Raw genomic sequence first — 26,129 nt, forward strand, 5'->3', positions numbered from 1 at the left:
AATAAATAACCGTACCCAATCTCACTGCTTTGGTATGCATTATCATGTGATGTATAAGAATGACACAGAGACATATTTTACTTTTTTATTTTTGCTTTTTTCATTGGAACTCATTATAACAATCAAAGCAATTATCCTTTTCTTATTAATATACTTCCAGTAACCATCCAGAAACTGTGTTCTGAGCATATGATGGCAGAGAACAACAAGTATCATGAGAGCAATAGATTTTCTGATTTCCATAAAACATTGTCATGGTATAAATCTTCTTTCCTCCCAGAAGTGAAAATAAATTGTGTTTACCTGAGTAGTAATTCTTCAATGGAGGTTGAGGAGGAATTGTGTAAGTCTGCCTGGTAAGAAGCAGTAATATCAACCTACTGCTGTTAAGGTGTCACTCATAAGGCTGCATGACCCTCAAGTACTTTAAAATAAACTACCATGAACTCCTGGGGTTAGCTCTGCAGCATACTAACTTGAAATGACACAAAATAATGGGTGAATTATTTTTTTTCATATTTGATGCTAGTACTAAGTTCACCCAAGTGCCTGCCAAATTATAACTCATGGGTAAGAAAAGGATTGAGAGTTAAAATAGAAATGTATTGTTTCTTCAGGTCCTAAGACTTTCCACTTCCAATTAAATAAATCCAGTAACCTTTAAAAATATGACCTACGTTTTGGGGCTCCTTCCATCCCACTGCTGCTAATTGTTTCAGCAGGCTCTCTATATGCCTGAGGTCAGGCATTACACTTTCTCCAGTAAAATGACATTGGCATATAATGTTTTGCTCCTGCAAGTGCCAATATTTTATTAGACCAACTAGATAATTACAAAATGATTTCTCTGTTTGCAAGCTTTTGGGCACATGCACCCTTGCTTAGACACAGGGGAATGCAAAGATTGTAAAATTTCTCCCAGGTGCAAATGAGGTAAATAGGCAACTTTTACTTTTATCTGAGACTATTTTGCATAAAATGAACTTTTCCAACAAGGAGATCTTACACCACCTTTCAGATCTCCTGTGAAATATGAATTTTCATTTTCACCTGGGACAAATTTTACAATCTTTGTATTCTCCTATGCCTGAGGAATGGTGTGCACGTGTCCAAAAGCCTGCAAATAAAAATTTTTTTGCAACCAGCTAGCTGGTTTAATAAAAGATGTTACCTCACCAAGAGTCCTGATTACTTGTGAAATGAAGCATACTTCAAGATTTTTCCAGCACTGCAAAAGCCTCTGGAAGAAGCAGCATCCACCCTCCCAGTATATGCCACAGAGAACTGCTCAATTCTTTATTCACAGATGCAAAACACTACTACCATTTTCCCCTTAGCAGAGGTTGGAAACTCATTACAAATCTTAATTTTCAGACTCTTCACATTATACTTCTTTTGTTCACTTCCATGTTTGACTGTGTTATGCACCACATGGATATTATAGTCTGTTACGGGCAAATAGAGAGTGGGATGCTTTCAAGGGAAAAAATATAGACCAGTTTTTAACTAATGCAATGCCAGTTGCAAAGGACACCGAGTTTTCCACATTCAAGCCGCTATCATGCACTTTTTTCATCTTGTTTCATCAATCTCTGTAAAAAAACAAAAAAACCCAACCCCACCTTCTCCAACACACTGGATAAAGAAAAGTATTGTGTAACTGGTTAAATATTTAAAGTTGCCATTATTTGAAGCAACAGTTGCTTTGGAAAATAATTCATTATCTGAGATTAGTAAAAAGCAGTTTAACTGAAAAGACTGTCAAAACATATTCCACCCTGCTCTCAGATTCTGCATTCCTATAATTAATTCTTTTGATTTAGCTTTGACTTTGAAAGTACTTTGGCTGTCAACTTCACCTCATGGTCAAGTAACGAGTAGCTGTGACGATGCACAACTGCATGCCACGTGCAAACTATTTTGGCAGCAATGACGTTGCTTTCTTCAGGGGTGTCCTCCACTGTGAAATATTTAGCCAAACTGCTGCCAAAATGTTTGGATTCATTGACATGCAATGTTTCTGTGTGTTCCCATGCACCTTGTGTTTAATAAAAGCCACATTGGGCATATGGTTCCTTGAGCAATCTCCAGATCCTGAGGCTTTGCAATTCACTCTCTAAATTCAGGTTCCAATAACAGCTCACTCCTCAAAGAACTTTTCTGTCTCTTTTGTAGCACGTCATTTCCCTTTGTAGTCAAGTGTTTGCTGATGTGCTTTGCTCTTCACTCATGGTCAAATTGATGGGCTCCTGAGCTGTGTTCAGATAAGCACAGATGTTTGGTTCCCTGGGAACAAGTAGCAGCAGTGCACCTTGCACAACAGCTAGTTGTCCCCAGGGAACACCTGTGCCACTTGTGCTTTAGTGTGCAGCAAGTTACCCCCAGGGGCAGTAGGGAAGTCTGTGCTCGCCCCAGCAGCCTTACCAGGGCACAGCAGCAGTGATTCTTCCATGTGGAGTATTGCTCTGGGTGGCCCGGTTCTGCTTTTCAGCGGTCCGCGCTGCCTGTGCATGCACTGCTCCAGTTTTTTTCCCCCGCAGGTTTTTTTGACCCCTGGGTGGTACCTGGCAGGGTGCAGCCTAGTTGGGTGGATCCAGCTGCTGAAAATCTAAGGAAAAGCAGCAGCTGCGAGAAAAGTAGCTTCAGAGGAGGTGCCCTAATCACCTGGGGATGGGGCTGCCACCATCTGGATTGGTCCAACTGGGAAGGAGCTTAGATGCCACAAAGAAGCAGTCCGGAGGGTCACGGGAGGGAACTACTAGAAATTAGGCTGAGAACTAGTAGAAACCTAGAGCTTAAAAGAGTCATAGCTAAAAAGCAGATTATTGTATCTGGAAAAAGAAACCAACTGCAAATAGAGACAAATGAATGTCTCCACAAGGTTTGACCAGAACACAGGACTCACGATCAAAACCTGGCATTCTTCAGATGAAGCAAGGACAAGAAGCAACCTTATCCTAAATCAGCTAAGTGCCCAAACCTAGGAGAGAGGTGGGATTTCAAACAACCCTCTCTTAAGGATTTCCTATTGGTTGGTTTGGGCTTCTCATTCACATTCAACCTGCTGGTTTTTCTGAATCCCATCCTATGTTCAACATAGCATGAGTTCTTCTGGAAATACAGTTTTCAGGAAGTGTGGCATCTCTAGAGGCTATCTGGATAGCCACAGCAGGAACCTCCTGGAATGACACAAGGTCAGCACCAATCTCTTTCTGGTGGGGAGGGATGTGGTGGGCTAGGCAGAAAATTGGGCGGGCTGCACTGTACATCTTCTGGCCAAACACATTTATTCATTTTTTTTTAACAATACCTATTTAAGGTGCCATGCCTCTGTGGGCGGTGGACAGAAGCAGGGCAGGCTCAGCTGTGTAGGGCGGGTGGTGGTTGCTGGAGGCTTGGATAGGGGAAGCACTGGGAGGGGTGGCTAAGGCAAATTTTGGGGTGGCTATAGGCCCCAAAGCACCCACTAGTGCTGCCTCTGGTGTGACAGAACATTACGCAGGCTAGACACAAGAACCTTGGTAGCAAGGCTGCTACCTCTTTACTCTCAATATTTCTTTATATAAGTTCCTGTACACAATAAAGAGTTGTTTGCATACCACAGGCCTCATTGAGATACTACACTAGTCACTGTTTGAACTCACGCACTTTACTCAGGTTTGTGAATTCCATTGCCAGTGCTGGGCAACTAAGTTAGGCATGGGTAACTAGCCCTTATATTTCTTTCTTTCCTTTCTCCACTATTTTCAGTCCTCATGATCAACCTGAAGGGCCTCTGTAATAAGGCTTGGTGTATAGGCTCAGGCAGACCACTCTGTAGCCTGCTTGCTCTTACACTCTCCTGAGAGTTACTTAAATCTGATTTAAGTCAGCTATGAAATGACTGCCCAGAGAAGTTTTCCATCTATTGATTCCTCTGTGAAATCCTATGAAAATATGAACTTTCATTTCTACCCAGGAGAACTTTTACAGTCTTTTCTCCAATGCCTGATGAAAGGTGTTTGTGCCTGAAAGCTTGCAATTAAAGAATTTGTTTGCAAAAATCTTGTTGGTCTAATAAAAGATATCATCTCTACTATGAGTCCTGGTTGCCTTTTCCTCTAGACCAATATGGCTACAACCTGGATACCTTAAATCTGATTTAGCCCTAGTATCAGTGTTACTAGAAAAAGAAAAGGAAATGGTCTCAAAGCTGGGAGAATGTGGTGAGCTTGTAAAGCTTCCCAAGGCTTTTTCACAATATTAATTAATTTCTTCTGACCCCCCCAAATATTTAATTTCTCCACTAGTTTTGCATTATCTAAGAAGTTTAGATCAAAATTTATGGTTTAACATGAAACACTAAACTTAAGGGCATGAAAAAAACCAAAATAATCCAACTATCCTGAATTTTCCAGCCAAGGGTATAGCTAGCTTTTACAGAGTAAAAGGAAGGGAGCTGCTAAATACCAAATATAGAATTAAATGAAAATATGTTAGCTCTGTATATGTTTCATATGAGCAGAAGAGCACCCGGCTGGCTTTATAATTCAAAATATTTGTCTTGAATCCGTAACAGCATGAACAAGCCTGGCAATCCTTTATCTTTCCCCACTGGTTTGTAATTTTGGCTATATCTATTTCTTATTGCTCCTCATGTGAACAAGGCAAAGCCATCTCTTCCTCACAATGGTTCTGTGGGGGTTCTGCATCCTGGCTAAATTTGCTGTTTGATTTTCCTTCATGCCCTAATTTATATTTACATTCATCCTTTCATAGCGGTAGCAATGACATTTAGAGAATGGCACAGCTTGACAACAGCACAGACAGTGTAATTTTAAAAAGGCAGACAGATGTCCTTGCATGACCTGAAATAAGCAAATATGCAAATTTTAAGGTCTTGACATTTTCATCAAGGTATTGGCAGTAATATATTAGACAGCTACATCATTTCAACACAATAACTACCACACTTCACAATCACCACTTGTAATTAGCAGAATTTAATTTTCATTTGGAGATGGTCCAAGCCTCATTTTCATAAAGCAAAAATTAGCTGAATTTTCTTCCTAATCCAAAGCTCCATTAAACCCAATTTTTTTTTTAAAGTTTTACATGAGGCTGGTCAACCCTACCAATTTACCAGCCCTTTGACCATTACAATACTTTGTTTCACTGCTGAAACACAGACCCTTCTATCCCTACTCCCATTCTCAATCTTCAAAGATGATGTTGGGGGTTCTACATTATTCATTTTAAAAAATGCTTAAAAATATATCTACATATTTTTACAAAGTTTAGTTTAAAAAGGGCAACAGCTATCTTACACACTGCAACTTTAGTCTTAATTTACACCAAAGCCAATAGACTACATAGGGTGTAAGTCAAAGCAGTTTAGGAACATGCAACCATAATATTGAAAGTGACCTCCAGGGCTACTAGGATAAGGCCCCTACTATCATAGACACTACATCATATAATGCTTTCTAAAAACTTCTCAAGCTTCACCTTAAAGCAGGAAGACATTTTGCTCCCAGTATACTAACTGGAACGTTGTTCTAGAACCTGACTGCTATATTTAGGAACTTTCATCTAATTTCCAGACTAAATTTATTCCTGGCCAATTTACAACCTTTTTTCCCCCATGCCAATACTGCCCTTTAGTTTAAATAATTGTGTTCTAATCCAGGTGTGTACCCCCAACAAATTTATAAACAACAAACATAGTCCCTTCAAATTTTTGTTTTACTGGGCTAAAGAAGCCAAGTTCTTAGTCTCTTTTCATAATACAGGCTCTTCATTCCCCTGATCATCTTAGTACAGGGGTGGGCAATAATTTTGGGCAGAGGGCCGCTTACTGAGTTTTGGCAAGGCATTGAGGGCCGCATAACAGGCAGCCAGAGGCAGATAAATATTAACTTTTAAAAGTTTTTAGGGGCCCTGCGGGCTGGATAGAATGGCCTGGCGGGCCGCGCCTGGCCATCGGGCCGCAGTTTGCCCACCCCGTCCTAGTAGCTCCAAGCACTTGTTTTAGTTTTAGTTCATGGGATTCCAGTGAGGTCTCCAAGTGAGACACAGTGCCTTGCACAAGCGCATTAAAACTTCCCTATCTGTACTGGAAATACCTCTCCCAATACATACTAGGATCATACTGGCAGCTCATATTGTCCTGTTATCAGTTAACACACTCAGGTCTTTTTCCCCCTCTGCTGTTTCCATCTGATGCACTCTCAACTTCTAGAAGAAGTATTTATTAGTCCCCAAATGCATGACCTTCTATTTTGTACTGTTAACTTTATCCCGGTTTTATTACTGCCATCCTCAAGGGTAAGATATTCCAGTCCTCCTCTGTATTTGTGTTGCCTCCCAAATTTGTGCTACAAGCAAATTTCATCAGCATACTCCTACCATTTGTGTATTCATGAAAATATTAAACAAGATCAATTCTAAAACAGATCTTTCTTGAACGTTCTCCGGTCTGACACATCACCTTTCAAAAGTACACATTGATGTCTTCCCTTAACCCAACTCCTCACTCATTTTTACAGTTACTCTTATTAATACCCAACTTCTTAAGCTTTACTAATAGTTTCCCATTTGGAAAATTCTTTACTGAATGACTGAGACCTGATGCATGCCCTTTGCCTGAAGAATTAATTGTCTCATCAAAGAAATCTTACAAGTTAATCTTAGAAAGTCTACTGATAGTAAAGCTGTGTTGCATATCAATGTGTTTGTCCTCTATTTGCTAAAGCCTTGCACACAAATGCAGTGAAATCTATAATCCTGTAACTATCCTGACCACTTTCTCCCCTCTTAAATACAAATACTATATTGCTATTCTCCAACCATATGGTACCACTCTGCATTTGCTACATTTGTATATTTACTATCAGACCTGGTAGTAAATATGCCATTTCATATTCCAGTTGTTTCAGAATTCTGGGATGAAATTATCCAGTCCCTTCAATCTGAGTGCTTAAATTCCTTGCATTTTGCTTCTACCTTCAATTGTGGAAATTTCCATGGTCTCATTCCCATTTTCCCCTTTGTGTTTGCCTCTGCAGTCAATATTAGTATGCTCATTGCAAACTGAGACAAAGTATTCATTTAGTTTTGGGGCCACACCTAGCTATCCTAATCTATAATCCTTCTGACTGGAAAAAAGTACAGTACCTGACATACAGAATTAAAAAAAAATCAAAGAGATTGGAGGATTTTGCCATAGCCTTAGTATTACGTGCATAATTTATACAGTATAATGGGCATGTCAGAAGGAGCCAGTGAGATAAAAGAAAGATAATGCACTGAACAATAACACACTGATAATTTACCGGAGGCAGGAAACTTGAAATTCTCTTGTATTCACCCTTATCCACCTTTCTTATACCATTCATTTCATGTATCTATATTTCCGATATAAATAATTTGAAACTGTAAAAGTAAAGAGACACTGAAATTGTAAAGTTTATTAAATGTCTGCTCTTACTCTAAATGGATACCACCTGAAAAATATGGTAAAAAACCCATGTTTCACTTCACTTTATGTCCTATGGGATCACCTGAAGCTCTGGTTTGCCATTAATGTAAACAAGCCTGATAAAATTTGCAATTAAATGTAAGTTCTTGGGATACAGACTGCCTTTCATTACACCTTTATATCACTGCCTGGCTCAGTGCAGAATCAGCTGTGGCTAGGGCTTTTGGGTGAGACTGCAACACAACCAACAGCAAAGGACAACTGTGAGAGCTGCCATTTCACCATTAATTTATGGGGTAGGACATCCTTAGCATGTCTACACTGTATGACGACCATGTTAGGGGCACAGCATGCCTTCTCTGTGTGCTTTAAATATGAACTTGATGATACGGTGTGGTGTGGTGCAAACCAGATACCATAAGTTTGCTTTTTCAGCCTTGATGTTGAGAGGCCCTTTCTGCATTGCAAACCGGACTACCCTCTCACCTTTTGAACTTAAGTAGTTCTCAGGAACAGACATTTTTCAAGCAAGTGATCAGGATAGATCAATCCTGGGCAAATACCTTCACCTAGTTAGAGAAATTAGCCAAGCCAGCGACAGGATATGGCTCCTAGGTAGCTAGCAGGCAAGACAATGTCCCTCTATTGCTCCAGCCATTTTTCATTGTTATTTTATTTAGTGAAGGTATACGAGGAAAAAAATTGCACTTTAAAAAATAATAAACATATAGTCTTCTGCTGGATTTAATTATTAACAAGTTTATCTGCTTTCTCTCATATGCTGAAGTAGGCAAAATGTTCTTATGTTTGGGTGGAAAATACATAGTAAAATTTTTAAATCTAAACCTAACTAAACCAATGTATTTTCAATTAAAACAGTAAACAATTTAATAGAACACTGATTTTCATCTTAGTTCTTATAAAAATCTCATATTTCCAAATTCTGCATCTTTTTCTGGTACATAAATTTATATCAGCAGAAACTTAGTGTTTTGAACCTAAGACAGTCCAATGCCTCCCCAAAAGGTGCAGTTAACACATTTTGAAGTCTACTGATTTGAATTCTGATGGGGTGCATTAATTAATTAATTTACAGAAAGCATTCCAGACATCTCGAAGGAAATGCAACCTTCTTTTAGTTTTATAAAGCTTTGTTGTGTCACTGTCTAGACACCCTGAGAACTGATTTCATTACAGTACATTAAATCAAGCAAACTGAAATCCTGCACATCCCCACAGTGAACAACCAAAGGAAAGCTACTTCCACAACAAATTATTAATCACTGTCACCAGAGCCTCATTCCTTCAATTGCAAAGCAAAGGGTCCATCATGTATAGACAAACTTACTTCTCCTTTGAGCCAAGAATAAATGGGCAGGTCTAGAAATGGTCACCAGTGTTTCACTGCTACAAACACTTAAGTTTGTAAGTAACTTTTGCTTATGTGAGTGTTCTTATGGTCTGCAATGGGACTGCTTATGTGAGCAAAATGGCACAAGTTCATGTTTAGATGAGGGTCTAAATCTATTCTGCATGTTATTACTAGCAGATTTTGTTTGCACTTACTGGATGCGTCTACACATGCATTAACATGCTTTAGTTAATGCTCATTAAATCTAGTATCTCTGGGCATTCGTATACATGCTTTCACCACAGTCGCATAAGCGCATGTTGCTGTATAAGTGGTGAAATACACATCAGTGCTGAGAAAATGGTGACGGCATGCTTTTTGAACTAAAACATATCAGAAGTGTTTTAATTCCAAAGTGCACTGCTGCCATTTTCTGTGTGCTGACATCCATTTCACTGCTTATACAACTGCACATGACACAGCGCCATGCACGTCATCTCACGTGTGAAGCAGACTCAATTAATCAAGTCTACTCTGACTCACCGGATCTCTGGCACATCCCAGCACAAAATGTATGTGTATAAATGCCCTCTATTTTGAGATACTAGGAAAATGTGCATTAGCCTGTCTTAATGCATACTAACTAAATAGTATGGGGCACCTATACATGTGCTCCAGGGTGGAGAAGGGAGCGCTATAATTAAAGTGGCTCTTTAAGAGTCGCTCTAATTAAAACACCCACAGCATCACATGCATTCAGCATCCCACACCTCAAAATGGCAGTGGGGAGCTTTAACTAAAGCTTGTTCAATAAGCTATAGTTAAAACATCCCCACTGCCATTTAGAAATGGAGGGATGGTGAATATATGTGATGCAGAGGCTGCTGCAGCACACTAATTAATCTGCTTCACTGTGTGCTAATTAGCATGCAGCCCAGCAGAGCTTCATCACTTGTATAGGTGCCCAGTTTTGAAGTGACACCTTATGTGCCTTAGCTTATTTTAATGTGCATTAACTAAATAGCACAATTTTAGGTGACACCTCCACCCAGTCAGTGATCGGCCACTGATGGACACCCAGAGGCAGGAAGCACCAGTCGCCCATGTCTGGATGTGCCCACATACTGCATCATTTTTACTAACTATAAACTAAGCCTGCATCTGCTACCCAAGGTTTACATTAAATCAAACTTGCCCAAGATAAAATAAGTTTTGGACATTTTAAAATTATGTTAATGTAAAAAGGCTTGCATGTATTGTTCTGGATCCCTGCAGACCCTGGAACACCACAAGACAGCACAAGCAGTTAGAACTTTGTTTAGATGAATTAAATTGTATACTACAAAGTCAGAATATAGCACATATTCTTTTGTTTCTGGTGACATCTTAGATGCATAGTTAATGATGTAATAATTCAAATGACCAGGATCACATCCAGAATTAATGGGATTATTAATACTTTTCATTATTATGCTAGCACTGGCAATGATTCCAGTTATTGCTGAGCTAAGTTTTGCACTTAAAGAAAGACTTGAACCACATCCTTATGGTTGATTATAGTATAACCTCCCCCAAAATTATTGCACTTACCTTAAGTGAAGAACAAAGACAGCCTTTGTCAGATACTATGAATAACTAACTACCTCTAATTTCAGACTAACAGAGTTCAGCTCTCTCTACCTTGGAGTGTCTCTTGAAAAAGAGGATGAAGACAAGTAGAGGAAGGTAAAAAAAAATAATCAAAGGTGTCTTCAAAAATCATTTAAATCTAATCAGAGATTATAAACACACTCACGTATATTGAAATATTGATGGCATGGTATTGCTATAAATAACAGTAACTCTGTTTAGGAAATGTAACTGTTCATTTCTGTATACTAACATGGTTGAATATCCTTTTTCTAAACTCAGGAATTCATGAGTTTGTAATGCTTGTTTTTGGAAGAATTACAACATCCCAGTAATATTTTTATTTTTAAATGTCTATGCTCTCAACCCTTTGACTGATCTTCAGTGGGATTTAGGTTCCTAAACCACTTAAGCACTTTTGAAAGTTTCATCTTACATTAAAATTGACTCAACACTGAGGGAAAAAATTCAAGGGAAAAGATGCATTTCATTACACGAGCTACCAACCTGAAGCCTCACTCCCCTTGGAAACAGGAGATAGCGGCTATCATGTGCTTTTTATGTACAGGCATACCTCGTTTTATTGTGTTTCGCTTTATTGCTCTTCGCAGATACTGCGGTTTTTTACTAATTGAAGGTTTGTGGCAACCCCGCATCTAGCAAGTCTATTGGCGCCATTTTTCCAACAGCATTTGCTCACTTCGCATTTTTTAGCAATAAAGTATTTTTTAATTAAGGTATGTACATTTTTTTTTAGACATAATGCTATTGCACACTTAATAGATTACTATAGTGTAAACATAACTTTTATATGCACTGGAAAACCAAAAAATTCATGTGACTTGCTTTATTGCGATATTCGCTTTATTGCGGTGGTCTGGAACCGAACCCACAATATCTCCGAGGTATGCCTGTATTCACAGGTAAAATTATCTGTAAACATTTTCAGAAGTAACTAGGTGATTTAAGAATTTAAATCTCATTAGTTTATTAGCCTATAATTGGATTGAGGCTCCTAAGACATTTGGTATTGAAAATGTTACCTATAATTTCTCCCTAGGAATCCAGAAGAGGCAAATGATTTTCAGAGAATCTTGAAGTGCACATTTCATATCTTAATCCAAACTTGGTTTTTTCCACAGTTTGAGTTAATTGGAACCCATGTTTTGGCTTGGCTCCATGTGTAGTAACTTCACTGCACACTTACTGTTCACTTACTTCCCCAACCTGACTCATTCTACTTTTAACTAGCATACATTTGTTCAGCTTTTCTACACAAGGTACCAGTTCTAGAATCTCCTCATCTGAAAAGTAAGACATATGCTTGAGTATGGAGATGTATATTATATTGGAGAAGGGAAACAACAAATGAAGATACCCTATATATTCCCTTTTCCATTGTACCCCATAATAAAAATTTATTTTTAAGGTCACACTCAGAGCTGGAGCATAAAACACTTTATAAGACGGTGGTTTTGCATATACTTTAGAACCGATGCTAAGGATTAAAAAAAAGCACACATTGAAAACTTACAAGTTCTTTCTTTATGAAAATTTTCTTTGTGGCAGAGGTTACTCAACTTTAAAAAAAGTCCAAAAATGACTACCAAATTGCCTTGGGTTTTTCTAGAAATCTTAGCTAATGAATTAACTAATGAAATAATTTTTTTAAATATAAAGTTAAAAGTACTAAAAATCCTTTTTGTGGTCAGGTTGGGCAGAGTTAAACACATTCATTAGCACCTGAAATAAATACCAAAAGTTGGTATACGCAAATGCTATGCAAAACTCTCATCCCATTACAATAGCTGACTTTCGTTTCTAGGCTTCCCCAAGAGGGTTCTGTGTTTGTCTCTAGAGAACACTATAAGGTTTAAGTGACATACTGCAGTGGGCCTCGTCGCTCCAGTCATCACAGTCATTGTAACCATTACACTGCAGTTTCCCAGGGATGCAGATTCCACTGGAACACAAGAAGCTCTCATCACCACCACATAGCACTGGAAAGAGAAGAGAAAGTGGGGAGGGAACACAGAATAAGCTTCTCAGATTTTTGTTTTATAAGCAAAATCTGCTTGGGATATATGCTTTACCGTACTTAAACATTCAACTTGCATTTAATTCGTAATCAGAGGTAGGCTAAGAATGTTGAGTTCTTAACCCGTTTCAAGCTTTGATGTTTGGTTGTGAGACTGAATCCAGGCTAGTATTCTGATTCAACAGTGCCAATAAGAGACTTTTTCTGTACGCATAGTTATATGATCCCCTTTTCTATAGGGCAAAGCTCTCACAAACATTGGTGAAATTATTCTCAAAATCCTTGTGTATTAGGAAGGTTATTATCATCACCCTGTTACAGAATGGGAGTGGAGACACTGAGACAACCAAAAGCAACTAAACAAGGCATTTTGGATGGTCCAGTGAGACATCTTAAAAGGGTCAGTTTTTCAGCAGGTGGGTAGTCAGCAGTATCTGAAAAATGAAGTCCCTTTAAGGTATCTTGAGATAGACACTCAGAAATTAAGACAATACAAATCACTAGTCATTTCTTTAAAATCTTGACTTACTGACATGTCCAAGGCCTTTAACAGGTGGTCATGAATATGTTCTGCACAATTTACTCAGCTCTGTTCTGTCTAGACGGATTTATTCTATTCCTAGAGTCTGCATTATATATATTACAACAACAACAACAACAAAAGGAGGGAAGAAAAAATGTATCCTGCACAAGGTTTCTTCCATGGTGATAAGTCCCACTATGTTCCTGTGTGGTTTCACATTTGCAGAATTAATACAGAAGAGATTTATAACTTGATCCCTTACAACCCGATTCACACTTATACTGGATGAATCTACATGCATGCTTTACTGCTCCACACTAAAGTGTTAGTCTACACATACTTTGGTATAGGGTGCAGTAAACTAATTAACTCTGCTGCAAGATAGAACTGTCAGGGACAGTACCATCATATGGCACAGTCATTATGTGCAATCAAATGCATGTGTGGATAGTGACTTCTGGGCACAAATGGTGCTCAGTCAACCCAGCCAGCTGGGAACCAGATGCCCATCTCTGCCAGCCCTCCACCACCTGACACCACCACCCAGAGCACAGGAGTGACACCTCCCCAGCCCCCTGACCTCTGCCAGCCCAGGGCTGCTCCACCCTGGCTCAAACTGCTGCTGTCCTGAGCACGTTTAGATGCTGTGCCCAGGAGCAGTGTACTCTGGCTCAACCCACTCCTGAGTTTATTGCATCATGTTAATTGCACATGTAGATGCACTCACTGAGACCAATGTGATAATTATGAGGACCTGCTTACTTTTTATTTGACCATACTGACAACTGTAAAATTTTTATCTTATCTGGGTTTCTATATGGCAGTCTAAGACCTTCAAGCTTTAAGAGCCATAGAAATAAAAGTATGATTTATTGTGTTCCCTCCCTATTGATTTAGCAATGCATGATTAAATTATATATGAACCTGAAATGAATTGTGGAATCTACTTGATATGGAACAACACACATTTCTTAATACTACCCTGTTACTAACAAAATACCTTTATATTTTAAAATATCTCCTTAAGTGGCATTTCATGCAGCGTTTGTATCCAGACACTGCAACAAATTAGATTCTGAGGACCTGATTCGTCCCTTATTTCTGTTGAATTCAGTGAAACAACATCTCTGTGATAGTGATGCAAAAAAGAAGAGAATTAAATGTGTAATCTCACTAGTTATTCTTTCTTCCTGTACCTAGTACATTAAATAGGTATTGGCTGCTATTTAAATTAGAGCTATGAGTGAATTGGTGTAGAGAATGCAAGAATTTCTGTGCTTTCATGCAAGACTCAAACACAACCTTTTTTCCCCACAGACAATAACATTATTTTAAACCTTATTAGAAAAGGAAGCACTGAAACATCTCGAGAAAATCAGTTCTCATGGCATTTCTAGCCTAATAGAAGCAAATAACCCTGAAAGTCAAAATTTCTATTGCATCTCTGCAAGGCTTCAATGTACTCTGTTGCTTATACTAGGTCCAGTCTCCTCTTGAATACCCCAGGGTAGAGGAGACCACCACCTCCTTTGGAAGCCCATTCCAGATTCTGGCAACCCTTACTGGAAAGAAGTTCTTTCTAATGTCCAACCTAAATCTGTTCTCCATCAATTTTGGGGGGCAATTGTTCCTAGTTACTCTAGTGGGTGCCCTAGTAAACAGAGCATCTCCTATTCCCTGCTGCCCTCCCCTGATGAATTTATAGGCAGCCACAAGATCACCTCTCAGCCTTCTCTTGTGAAGGCTGAAGAGATCTAGGTCCCTCAGTCTCTACTCATAGGGCCTTGCCTGCAGGCCTCTGACTGTATGAGTGGCTTTCCTCTGATCCCTCTCAAGACTCTCCGCATCCCTCTTGAAGTGCAGCACCCAAAACTGGACACAGTGCTCCAACGGCAGCCTGACCAGTGCTGCATAAAGGGGAAGCATCACCTCCCTGGACCCATTTATCATGCATCTGCTAATGCATGATAAAGTGCAGTCAGCATTGTGGATCACTTCATCACATTGACGACTCTTGTTCATCTTGGAGTCAACTATGACTCCAAGATCTCTTTCTGCTGTTGAGAAGGTCATCCCCTAGCCTGTGGGGGGGAGGTGGGGTGTTAGTAGTTCTTTTTGCCCAGGTGCAGCACTTTGCACTTGTCTTTGTTGAACTGCATTCTTTTCTAACTTAACTCTGTAACATAATGGACTATTTGGGATTTGGTCCTGATAAAAGGGATTTGTCTCCATGTTTCATGAGCTAAGGAAAACCAAATGTTGAATATTTCTGACCTCTGTAATCCAGTAGACTTTTGCTTCCAGTGAGGGTCTTTGGATAGACATAAAGGTATAGAGAGGCAACTGACCTCATCGTATCTGCCCCCAAGACATAAAACCTGTAGACACCATTTGAGATCTGCCCTGAAGTAACCCTGGCAGATAGTTTGGGTTTTTGTTTTGCCTCATGTTCCCACTTCCACATCAGTAGTTACAGGCCAGTTTTGTAGAACCAAGAGATTCGGATGGTTCTGGTCTGAGCACTCATTTTAACCAAGCTACTAGCTCTTTTCAGGTAGCAGCTATAGTTTATGGAGTGTCAACTGTGTGACAATATTTTTTATGTATAAAACAAAGAAAAGTTTACAATTTAAGGCCTGCCTCCTGTAACGTGTGCCTGCACCTCTTGAGTTAGAATTTTCTTGATCAAAGCTAATCAACTCCTATAGGTTCAGAAGCTGACCCAAAGCTAGCAAAATTTTGATATGAACTTTTCACATGTGAGGGGTTGTAGATTATCAAAATGTAATATTTTTTATCTACTGTTGAAAACTGCACCCTATTAAGCATCCTGTCCAAACCCCAAATATAAATTGGTATGCACAAAGGTGCATACCAATCTACTGTCGCAGAGCACGCAGGTGCCCTGCTCCTTAGAGCAGAAACAGCTAGGGAGAGAGCCCTAGCAGTGAGTGGGGAGCCCAGCTGCTAGTTACCAGGGCAGCCAGAGTCACAGGTGCTGGTTGCTAGGGCAACCACTGGGGAGTCAGCTGACAAGAAGGGGCAGGGCCTGGCACATATAAACCCCAGGAGTGAGACCAGGAAGGCAGTGCTCTGCTGGCAGCCAAGGGAGAGGCAGCTGTACTGGAGCAAGCAGAGTGGAGGAGCCTGATGGCCCGAGCAGCTCCTGTCTGTTGTTACAGGTAGAGAATTCCCTGGTAGGGATTGAATGAGATTTTTATGTTATAGCCCAGGGGCTTGAGTTTTCTATTTGTAGTTTCATAAGACCAGAGGATGGGGTGAGGCTATTAGGGGTTGGGGGAGGCCACAAAGGGGATCCCCGGCGATGTGGGGACTCCCAGCGCCAGGGAGGACACAGCATTTTTGGGGTAACTTGGCCCCAGCCCCAGAGCAAGGGGGGGCATGAGAAGCCCCAGAGCGAGGGGGGAGCAGCAGAGTGCCAGGAAGGCACAGAACGAGACGGGGCAGTGGAAAGCCCAGGGAAGATGAGGGAAAGGCCAAATTATAACAAGGCATAGATCAAACCATATCAGTATCATCTGTGAGGCTTGGGCTGTGGTGTAGGGGAGGAAAAGGAGCTGCAGATAGCGCCCCCTGGCATCAGGATGAATAAAATGGCCAGCCTCCCACTAATTACATCTATTAATTAATCAATTAAGATCAAGGCATGGCAGGCGAGTAGGCAGGTGGTTGGCCCATAACAGGAGAGTGGAGTCACCTATAGAAAGACTCTAGTAGAGGTACTCCTGTCACAATTACATTTGAGTATGTCAATCAGTACAGGACAATTCATAAAAATGTAGTGTATTTCAGGAGAAATCAATGAACAATTTATTAACTAAAACCTGCTCACTAAAATATGATTAACACATTAGTTGTTAAGCAATACTGTGTCCACTGAAATAATATTACTCTGTGTGTGTGTGTGTGTGTGTGTGTGCGCGCGCGCGCGCACGCACACATATAATGCCACCGAGGAAGAAGTTCAGTTTCAGAATTGCAGAAAACTAGACAGATATAAAACAAAAATAAAGGAAATGCCATAGGTATATCACATTCATAAGTATCAAAAACAAGGACTCCCTGTTCATTATTTCTTGAAGCCATTCTCAGATATGCAGCCTTTCCAAATCTGTTAGCATATCTTAAAGTTTGATGTTATATGGCACAGTATAAAGCAGAAACTGAAATTACAGCACATTCCACCTTTAAAATAGTGGATTTTGATTGACTCATAAAGAGCAATTGAACTTCAAATTTGCTAAGGCATCACATGATAAAATGTCCCTCTGAAGCATTTCACTTTTGAAGACTAGGGTAGACTTGCATTTCACACAAACTATGCTACAAGGAAATTCTGGAAGGAAGCCTTTCAAAACAATAAATCAATCCATGGACATGCACAAAAGAACTTGCAAACATCACTATTAAAACTTAACATTAGCTAACAGTTTCCATACCAGAATAAATTGGATGTAGTCAACACAACAGGGAAAGACTGTGCTATCAGATACCAAGGTATCATGTTAAACTATGCTAAAATGTTGACTTTTTAAATCGCATCTCCTGTACATTAATGGGTTTCACTAATAAGCAACAATTACTTAGTGCAGTACAAATGCTTTCCTGCGCTGTACATTCCAAATTTAGAAAGTATTTCAGGTCAAGTTGATATCACAGAGTATTGTAAAAGGGGTTCACTATATTTGGAAGTAATTAAATAAAACTGAATGATTTATTAAGGAAGACAACTATTAATAGGACTCACAAATCTAGACAATTAGATGAAACTTGATAAATTACCACAAACTAATGGGAAAATATTATTCAAAATTTTACCCAGTAAATTTGACAACTCCTATAACAGAGAGCTATTTGAAAACACTGCTTTGAAACTGGAATGATTCACAATGCCACACATAGGCCCCTATTAGAAAAGTTGTTAAATGCATTGAAAAACAAAGTACATCAAACCTTAATTATTTATAGTTTCCTGCTAAACAGCAGGTTCCCTTGTAAATATTAACCAGACATAACGTGATCTGAAAGATGGAAGTCAGACAGCTATCTTGCAATCAGAGATTCTAAAATGGAACAAACTCAGCATATCTTGTCTTAGGGAGGCTGAAAGTTTCTCAGAAACTCTCATAGAGGAACAATACAGACTGGTAAAAATATATTTGTTTTACTTGGGACACATACCCAATTATAAAACAATTTGTGACTGTTTCAATCCAAAAAAAATTTAGAATAATATCTAACAAGTAAATGACATAGCTCTTTGAAAAGATTCTTGCATCTGTAATCGCATGGATAGTTTCTTTCTTCTGGGAAAAAATAGAAATATCCCGCCAAAAAATCTCTGTAAACCTAACAAGAGTGGTGAAGCATATTTTGTAGTCTGCATTATATTTTACATCCATTATTGTTCTATCAGAATTATAAAACATATAAAAAAATAAAAATCCATTTAGTCCAGGAAACAACCATGGGCAGCTTATGGACATGAATTTTCATTAGAATACAAACTAATTCATATGGGAAAAGGCAAAAAACATGGAAATCAAAGTAAAAGTGATGAAATCTAGAAAACATTCATAACTCATCCAGAAAATGGCTTCAGAATATGAAAAGGAGGAAGATGGAAATAAATTAGTGCCTGGAATAAATCTGAAAAGCTTGTTTCTCTGTTCTCGGTTCTTAACAAAATAAGACATATAAAAACTATGATTTTTACTGCAAGAAAATCATGTTTCATATATATTAATGCATTCATTATTGAATTAATTTATTAAATAAAATGTATTAAGTGTAAAAACTAGAAATTATATTAAATCCTTTTTTCTTTAAATATGACACATTTTTTTTATTTAACTGTCTCAAAGTATTTTGCAAAGGATGGCAAGCTTTTGTTATCTTATTTGCACAGAAGGAAATTAAGAAAAGGAGAGATGAAGTGATGTGTCAAAGGCCAAATAGGAAATCAGTGGCTGAATACAAAGGGCTTTATGGAAGCTGTTTGGTAATTCTAAAACCAAACAGAAAGAGAAGGATTTAGATAACTTCCCCTCTTCTGTTGGAGTTCACCTGCTCACTTCGTAATGCAAAAGCACTGCTGTCAGATAAGACTGCAGGAACTTCTAAAATTGCTCTTGAATAGCAAATGTTTTTGCTTTTGGAAAATCAAATGGCAAGTATCTTTTAAACATTTCCCAGGGACCAATACTCAGATCCCCAGAAAAATCCTCAGACCCATCTCTTGAAGTAAAAAAAAAAAGAATGCTGCAGGTTTAACAATATACTCAGAATACTCTTAAAGATTCAAGAGCCGGGCCAACTATATTGTATAGGTTTCAAAATGGTATCTCCTTTATTGGTTTTGTTTGACATATTTATTTTCTTTAAAAAGAAAAACCAAAAAACCTGAGTGCATCCCGTAGTCTCCCTCACTGCAAAAAAATACTTCTCAGACTAGTAGTTTGAGGACATTTTTGTTCCCTCCACTATATTTCTAATGTTTTGTCCAGATTAGTTTTTATGTCATGAATGATGGAGCTTCCACCACTTCCTTTGGGATTCTATTTTGCAGCTTTATACATTATCTAACCTAAACCTTCTATATTTTAACATTGAACTTTTACTCTTCACCATAACCCAGTGTGCCACATTAAATAATTCCTAACCTTTGTGTTTCAAACATTTGTAGACTGCTACATCTCCATTTTGACATCTCTTAGTCAAGCTATTGATTTTTTTATTTTATTAACCTTTTCTCATAAGTCACTCTTTCTAGGGCTGCTTGTAGACACCATGGGGGTTTAATTTGGTTCATTTCTCCCTAAATTGAAATGGGAGAATTAAACTGAACTAAACCCCTGTACTGTTACACTAGGGTGGGGACCCAATCTTTACATGCCTCTTTGGTGGGGGGGGGGAGGGGGAGAAGCTTCCAGTGGGCGCCACAGGCATGGAGGGAAGCCCCCACCACCACCCCCACAGCTGCGGAAGGAAGTATCAGGCCCCCACGCAGCTCAGGCAGGCTCTGTGGAGGGGGAGTAAAAAAAAAAAAAAAGATCAGGCTCACTTCTTTTTGTTGTTGTTGTTCAGTGGAGCCTACCTGCATAGGTTGCCACCAGGTCCCACAGCCCCTGAGTTGCGTAGGGCCCGCCAAGCCCTAACCACATCGGCTTCCAGGGCCCTGTGCACTCTTGCACTTTGTTAGGTAGCAAACTAAAACACCTCAGAGCTGTTTTATCTTGCTACATACCAAAGTAATTTAAAGTGGAATACAGCACCAAACGTGCAAACCACAATGCCATTGAAGTGGTACAAAAAGGCATTTCAGCCACTTTAAAAGCCAATTTTGTGGCGTGTACAATGGCCCTACGCTCCTCAGTATTCCTGCTGCTCATCTCTGCAGGTTTGTTTGTTTTTTAATTTTGAGTCTTTTTGTTGTGCTTTTATGCATGCATCTGCTGACTTGTGAAGCCCAGAGGTTATGAGTACATAACCCATGTTAGAGAAATTACCACCTTTGCACTGTGACCTTGCAGGCCTCACAGCCCTTCAAGCATGCTAGTCTTCAAACCAGTTTACTACTACTTGTTCTCATTCTTGCTCTTGGTGGGAGGCTCAGTTCCACGTTGCCTTAATTCTGCTTGGCGGAGGGGAAGGCATCCTGTTCATCTTCTCTACTGCTCAGACAGGTCATTTCTTCTGATTCCCTTTTGTCTGGTAGACTGATAGCTGAGGCTTTATTGCCCTTTTGATTTTAGCCTTGCCTCTTGAGGTCCCTTCCAACCCTAATTATCTATGAACCTAGCTCAGTTGTGGGGCTGAAGAGGAAGTAGGAATATATGCAATGTAGTGGCTCAAAAAAGAGTCTGTGCTGAAGAAAACAGCATGCAATGGGCACTTTCATACATCTTGTTTAGATGGGCTGCACCCACCTAGCTTCGTTGTAGGTGCCCATCATATGAGCCATGTATTTTATAGTTATGCTCAATGTTGGCTACATTTAATCAACTTTATAGTCGGTTTCCATTACTGAAAATATGCTGTTTCTGGCAGGATTTTAATGCTAGATAACGTATTTAGTGAGGGTTTTTTGTATGCAAATATAAGGCAAGGGGGTTCCCCCCTCCCCACCATATTTACTGGAGGGAAAACCTCATTTTGTATTTGAGTAAATATGGTACTTTCTGGTTCTACCAGAATTTTTTTTATCCTCAGCTATTAATTGAAACTCTTCTTTATTCATCCTGAGGTAGCTTATTTGAAGCAGATAACCCCAAATACCCCCCGCCAGATTTGTGATAAATTCACTAGACTTGGAGACCAGACCCTGCATAATCTCTAGAGAACTAATACCACAGAGAAAAACATAACAGACGATTATTTTATTGTGTGTAATTCTGGCTTAACTATTTTATTTTTTCTTAGTGACTCTAAGAATATTGTTTTACCAGTTAAGTACAACCATTTTAATAAAAGAATCCTCTTCCTATGAACAAAACCAAATTTCAACTTCACCTTTGGATATTAATATGGTAAAGTTGCCCAGCAGAAGTTTGGATTAATTATCTTACTAAATCATCAGATTGCCAGACAACAGACATCTCTAAACACCATAAGGCTTATTTATTTAGGGTTTAATTTCTAGAATATCACACATTTCCAAAAAACAATTGATTATGATATATTTATATAAGAGCATGCCTTTGCCAGTGAAAACATGATTCTGAAGGTTTTTAACTACATTGCAACTGACAGGTTAATATGTTTTTAATTTAAAACAGGTGCCTAGTGTTTCCTGTCCATTCACTGAGATCTTGCAAGTAAGTCATTATCTGAAGATTTTACAAACAGATGTACTAGGAAAAAAGTAATATTTAATTTATAGAAGAGTAAGATCTATAGGCCCCCAAACAACTTTTTATAAAATGAAAATACTCATTATAATCTTTTGCCATATTTAGTGATTAGGGGAAAAAATCAGTAAGAATTGATTTAGGGTAGTTGTTTCTACCAGCAGACAATCAGAAGTACTACCCAGCTGAATAATTTTGAGAGCATGGAAATAACTTAAAATGAGGGAGCTTTTTGCACGCTAAAACAAACATGAATTGAAGTTAAGGGTTGTTCAGTATTCCCAAACTCAACACTAAATCAAATTAAAGGCTTAGCCTTCCACTATTTACTCTGAGCCAAATCATGCCCTACATAAAAACCTGTAGTGAGGCCAGGAAAACTTCATGAGTTTTAACTGAAGAATTTCCTATACATCATCCTGCTTGTCCTTCCCCCCACATTATCACAGAGTTGTTAGAAAGGGCCAAACCTTGCAAAAGCCATTGTAATATAGCCTGACATAAAACATACCTGGGAGCTAGAGGGAAACAAATCCAGTTACCAGGGTGTGAAGATACCCATTTTTTCACAGGCTATTTTTCTTGCAAGGATGCTTTTAAATGGGATGATTTCCATTATAGGCAAAACTGTCATTGGTTACAGTGGGAAAGCTGACTAAGCAAAGGCAGCTGGATCAAGCAGTGAACTGTTCTTATATAATGAGAGGTCCAAGGAAGGGTACAGATATCACCCACAAGGATTCTTGCCTGTCCCTTAGTCATAGACCATAATGACAACATCACCTCAACACTACCTTCTTGCATGATATTATTCAGAATTAAAACTAAAACCTAAAAACAGTTAAATAATAGAAATGTAATATACACAATTACAAACATCTAATATCATAAGAAAAATGAAAAGGTATAACATTTTGCCCTCATTACTTTATAGATTAAGCATGTATATCCACACAAGCAAGTCACTAATTCTTTGTATAATATATTCAGTTGTTAAAAAGTACCGTGATTGGTAACTGTTGACCTAAACACTCCGTGCACTTGCTGTTTCTGCAAGAAACACTGTAAATCAACTAACTCAATGGCATATAGAAGAAAATCCTCATGTAAATTCTACCCAAGGTCTGTATAACCAAATGCTGGAGATTAGAGAACAGCAGCTCAAAAATAAATATTTTCTGTGAAAGTTTTAAAAAATAACACTTACTTTCATACAAAGTTTTGCATGGGAGTGGAAATTCTATATTTGGAAAAAACTAAAACAGAATATATTAAAATTTTGAAAACAAGAATATGTTTGGGTTTTTTCTATTTTTTTTTCCAAGATTCTTTCATCTTTTTCTTCCCCTTTTCTCTATTACTTGTTTTCTCATTCTTCCCAAAACAGATTAAGATGGAAACAAATAAGAAACACAGAAATACCAGGGGAAGATGCAAATAAAAAGGTGGGGTACTTATAAAACCAAAGCACCACTTCGTTTCTATTTTTCAATTTTAAAAATGATGCAAAAACCAACTGGATTTATTATCAAGTCAAAATGTAAATGCTTCCCACCCTCTTTTTTAACATAGTATGTTGGAAGTCTTGAGAATTTTTCCAGAGTAATGCCAAAGAGCCTGGTTCCTTCCCAGGAAGATTTTGAGTCCATCTCATTGACATCAGTAAGAATGGCTCTGAACAAACACTCGTGCACCAGGGACTTGCATAAAGCTTTGAAACCTAAAATTCTAAATTATAATTTTTTCTCCTGAGATTTGAATCTGAGTTCCAAATTTCTTTCAATAATGTGTGTTTCAAGTTTCGGTTTTGATGCATCATCTACATCTTATTCAGTACATAAAACAGACAATACACCCTTCCCATGCTAGCTCAGTTCTTGTATTTATAACAAATGCTTTTAGCAAACTGGTCTATGCATAAATAGGTCTGCTTAGCTATATCACAGCTTGGTTAGGGTTGGGATACAGTACAGGCAGATAACAAACCGACTGGCTGCCAGTCCAAAGCTATATAAAGAAACAGTAGCTTCTCAGGAGAAAAAATTAACATTTAATCAAGTGACTAACGTGGAACATATATGGCTATGAAATTCTTTTATGCTATATAAGAAATCCTCAATACTTCTGAAAGGACCATGATTGGTCACTATATATATATATATATATATATATATATATATAAAAAATATATATATATCCCACATATTTTATCTCTCTCAGCTTTTAATATACTAGCAATCAATTTTTACTATCGCTTTGCATAAAGACATGCATCCAATTCAAATCAAATCAAATATGTGCATGTACACGTGCACACTCACACGCATGCACACACATACATGTGCGTGCGTGTGCACAGGATGTTTATGAAGTCCTTGTGCAACTTTAAACTTTAATAACTTTGGATGTACCCCATGATAGAAGAAAATTGTAAACAGCAACTGAAAGCATAATTCATTAAGTTTTAACACAATACAGCTCAAATTTCTAGGCTTCAGCATAACGGCCATCTTTCATGATACATCATTCAATCTGATTTTCCACCTCACAGAAAACATTTTCCAGTTGCTTCTGAGTGATTTCATGAATTGCATTTGTGATCCTTACCCTATGCATAGCTTACACTATGCTAAAAAACTTAACAAATTATGCTTTCAATTGCCATTCACAGTTTGCTTCCATCATGTGTATATCCAAAGGTATTAAAGTTTAAAGTTGCACCAGGACTTTATAAACACCCTGTATATATATACACACACATGTTCATGATTTGGATGTATGCCTTTATGCAAAGCCAGATGTATTCCCTCCTCCTCTGCTAACATATATGCCAGTAGGGGCCAACCTTTTTGGCAGATCTGGTACAGATTAAGCCTTGTACTCTCCTCCAGTGCCACTCTGATCCTCTTCCCCTGTCCAATCTGTGACTGCTCTCTGATACCTTCCTGATGTGTTACTCTGCTTTCTACTCCTTGTACTGTGCTCCCTGCCTAATCTGTTGCTTTGCTTTCTGCTACCTGCCTTATCTGCCCCTGTGCTGTCTGCCCCTTTCTGATCTGCCAGGTATCACACACAAAGGTTGTCCATACCACTTGTGACATGCATGCCACAGGCTATCCACCCTAAATATGTGCCATCACTTACTTACAGTGCCCCTCCATTGTCTATATTGGACAGATGAGGCAATGTTTATGTGGAAGGCTGCCCTGACATTAGTTTCAGTAAAACACAAAAGTCTTCAGCAAAGAAGACTTTAACCTCCCTGGAAACTCCATCACTGACCTCAGAGTGCTTTGATCTCTTCAACTCACCTTTGTTTCTCTCAGCAGTGACCCCTTTTTCCCTCCCCCCCCCATTATTTGTATTTAAATGACTTTCTATTTAGCACCCCTATGAATGGAGCGTCATTCATAGTATCTGATGAAGTAGGTTGTAGCCTATAAGAACGTATGCCTCTCTGAAGAAGTTAGTCTATAAGAAGCCACCCTGCCCTGCTTTCTCTATATCAGAAGTTTGTATCATAAATGCCTTACAACTTTAACCCTGGAAAAATCAGCATATTTGTTTCAAAAGATCTTTGTCTTGTTTGCTATCTTAAAAAATCTTTTATTTAATTATGTTTTATTCATGGTTCAGTGTTGAGAATTCTATTAAAATTATCATTTTTCATTCAGTAATATTAAATTATATATTACTTTTTTAAATATGTTAAAATACTTGATTCCATCAGACGTTTTTAGTTGAATGGCATTGATAAGTGTATGGAAAAAGTAACTATAACATGATCTTACCTATTTGGAGATCAGATCATTTAGATCATCAACATAAAATAAAAGGTAATTAAGAAACCCTATGCTCATCTTAAATAGCCAGGACAGTCTTTGTCAGGCAACATACTAGGACTCCGGAGATGTAGGGTCTCTTTCCAGTTGTGAGGATAAAAGCTATCAGTAAATGGGAGTTACTATAAGGGTACATACAGATGTTACATTTAGATTGACAATTAGATCAGGCAAAAAGTGGTGGGCCTGATCAAAGTTAATTCACCGAGGAAATAAACCAACTTAAATCAGGAATGAGTTACCCCAATGCAACGAATGTTTCTACATGTTCAGAGCGCTCTGGTTCTATGCTCTTTCTACCTCCTGACCCTGACTGGGCTCTTCTAGCCCCCCACTCCTCCCATCCCCAGAAAGACAATGCCCCCACTGACCCTCCCCTCTCTCCAAACCCATTACAAAAGAGCTATAAAATAATTC

The 26,129-nt window shown here is 38.6% G+C and overlaps 1 protein-coding gene across 3 annotated transcripts in view; it reads right to left on the reverse strand.

Moving 5' to 3' along the window:
* Positions 1-26,129, reverse strand: part of CORIN (corin, serine peptidase) — a 274,799-nt gene that overhangs the window by 105,625 nt on the left and 143,045 nt on the right. For all 3 annotated transcript variants that reach the window (XM_090035881.1, XM_090035880.1, XM_090035879.1), the window contains one exon: positions 12,326-12,439. In XM_090035881.1, coding sequence (XP_089892007.1) covers positions 12,326-12,439 — 114 coding nt within the window. The remainder of the gene's footprint in view (positions 1-12,325; positions 12,440-26,129) is intronic.

Source organism: Crocodylus siamensis, chromosome 2 (genome assembly GCF_052110815.1).
Source record: "Crocodylus siamensis isolate JL-2025a chromosome 2, ASM5211081v1, whole genome shotgun sequence".
Classification (NCBI taxonomy): Eukaryota; Metazoa; Chordata; order Crocodylia; family Crocodylidae; genus Crocodylus; species Crocodylus siamensis.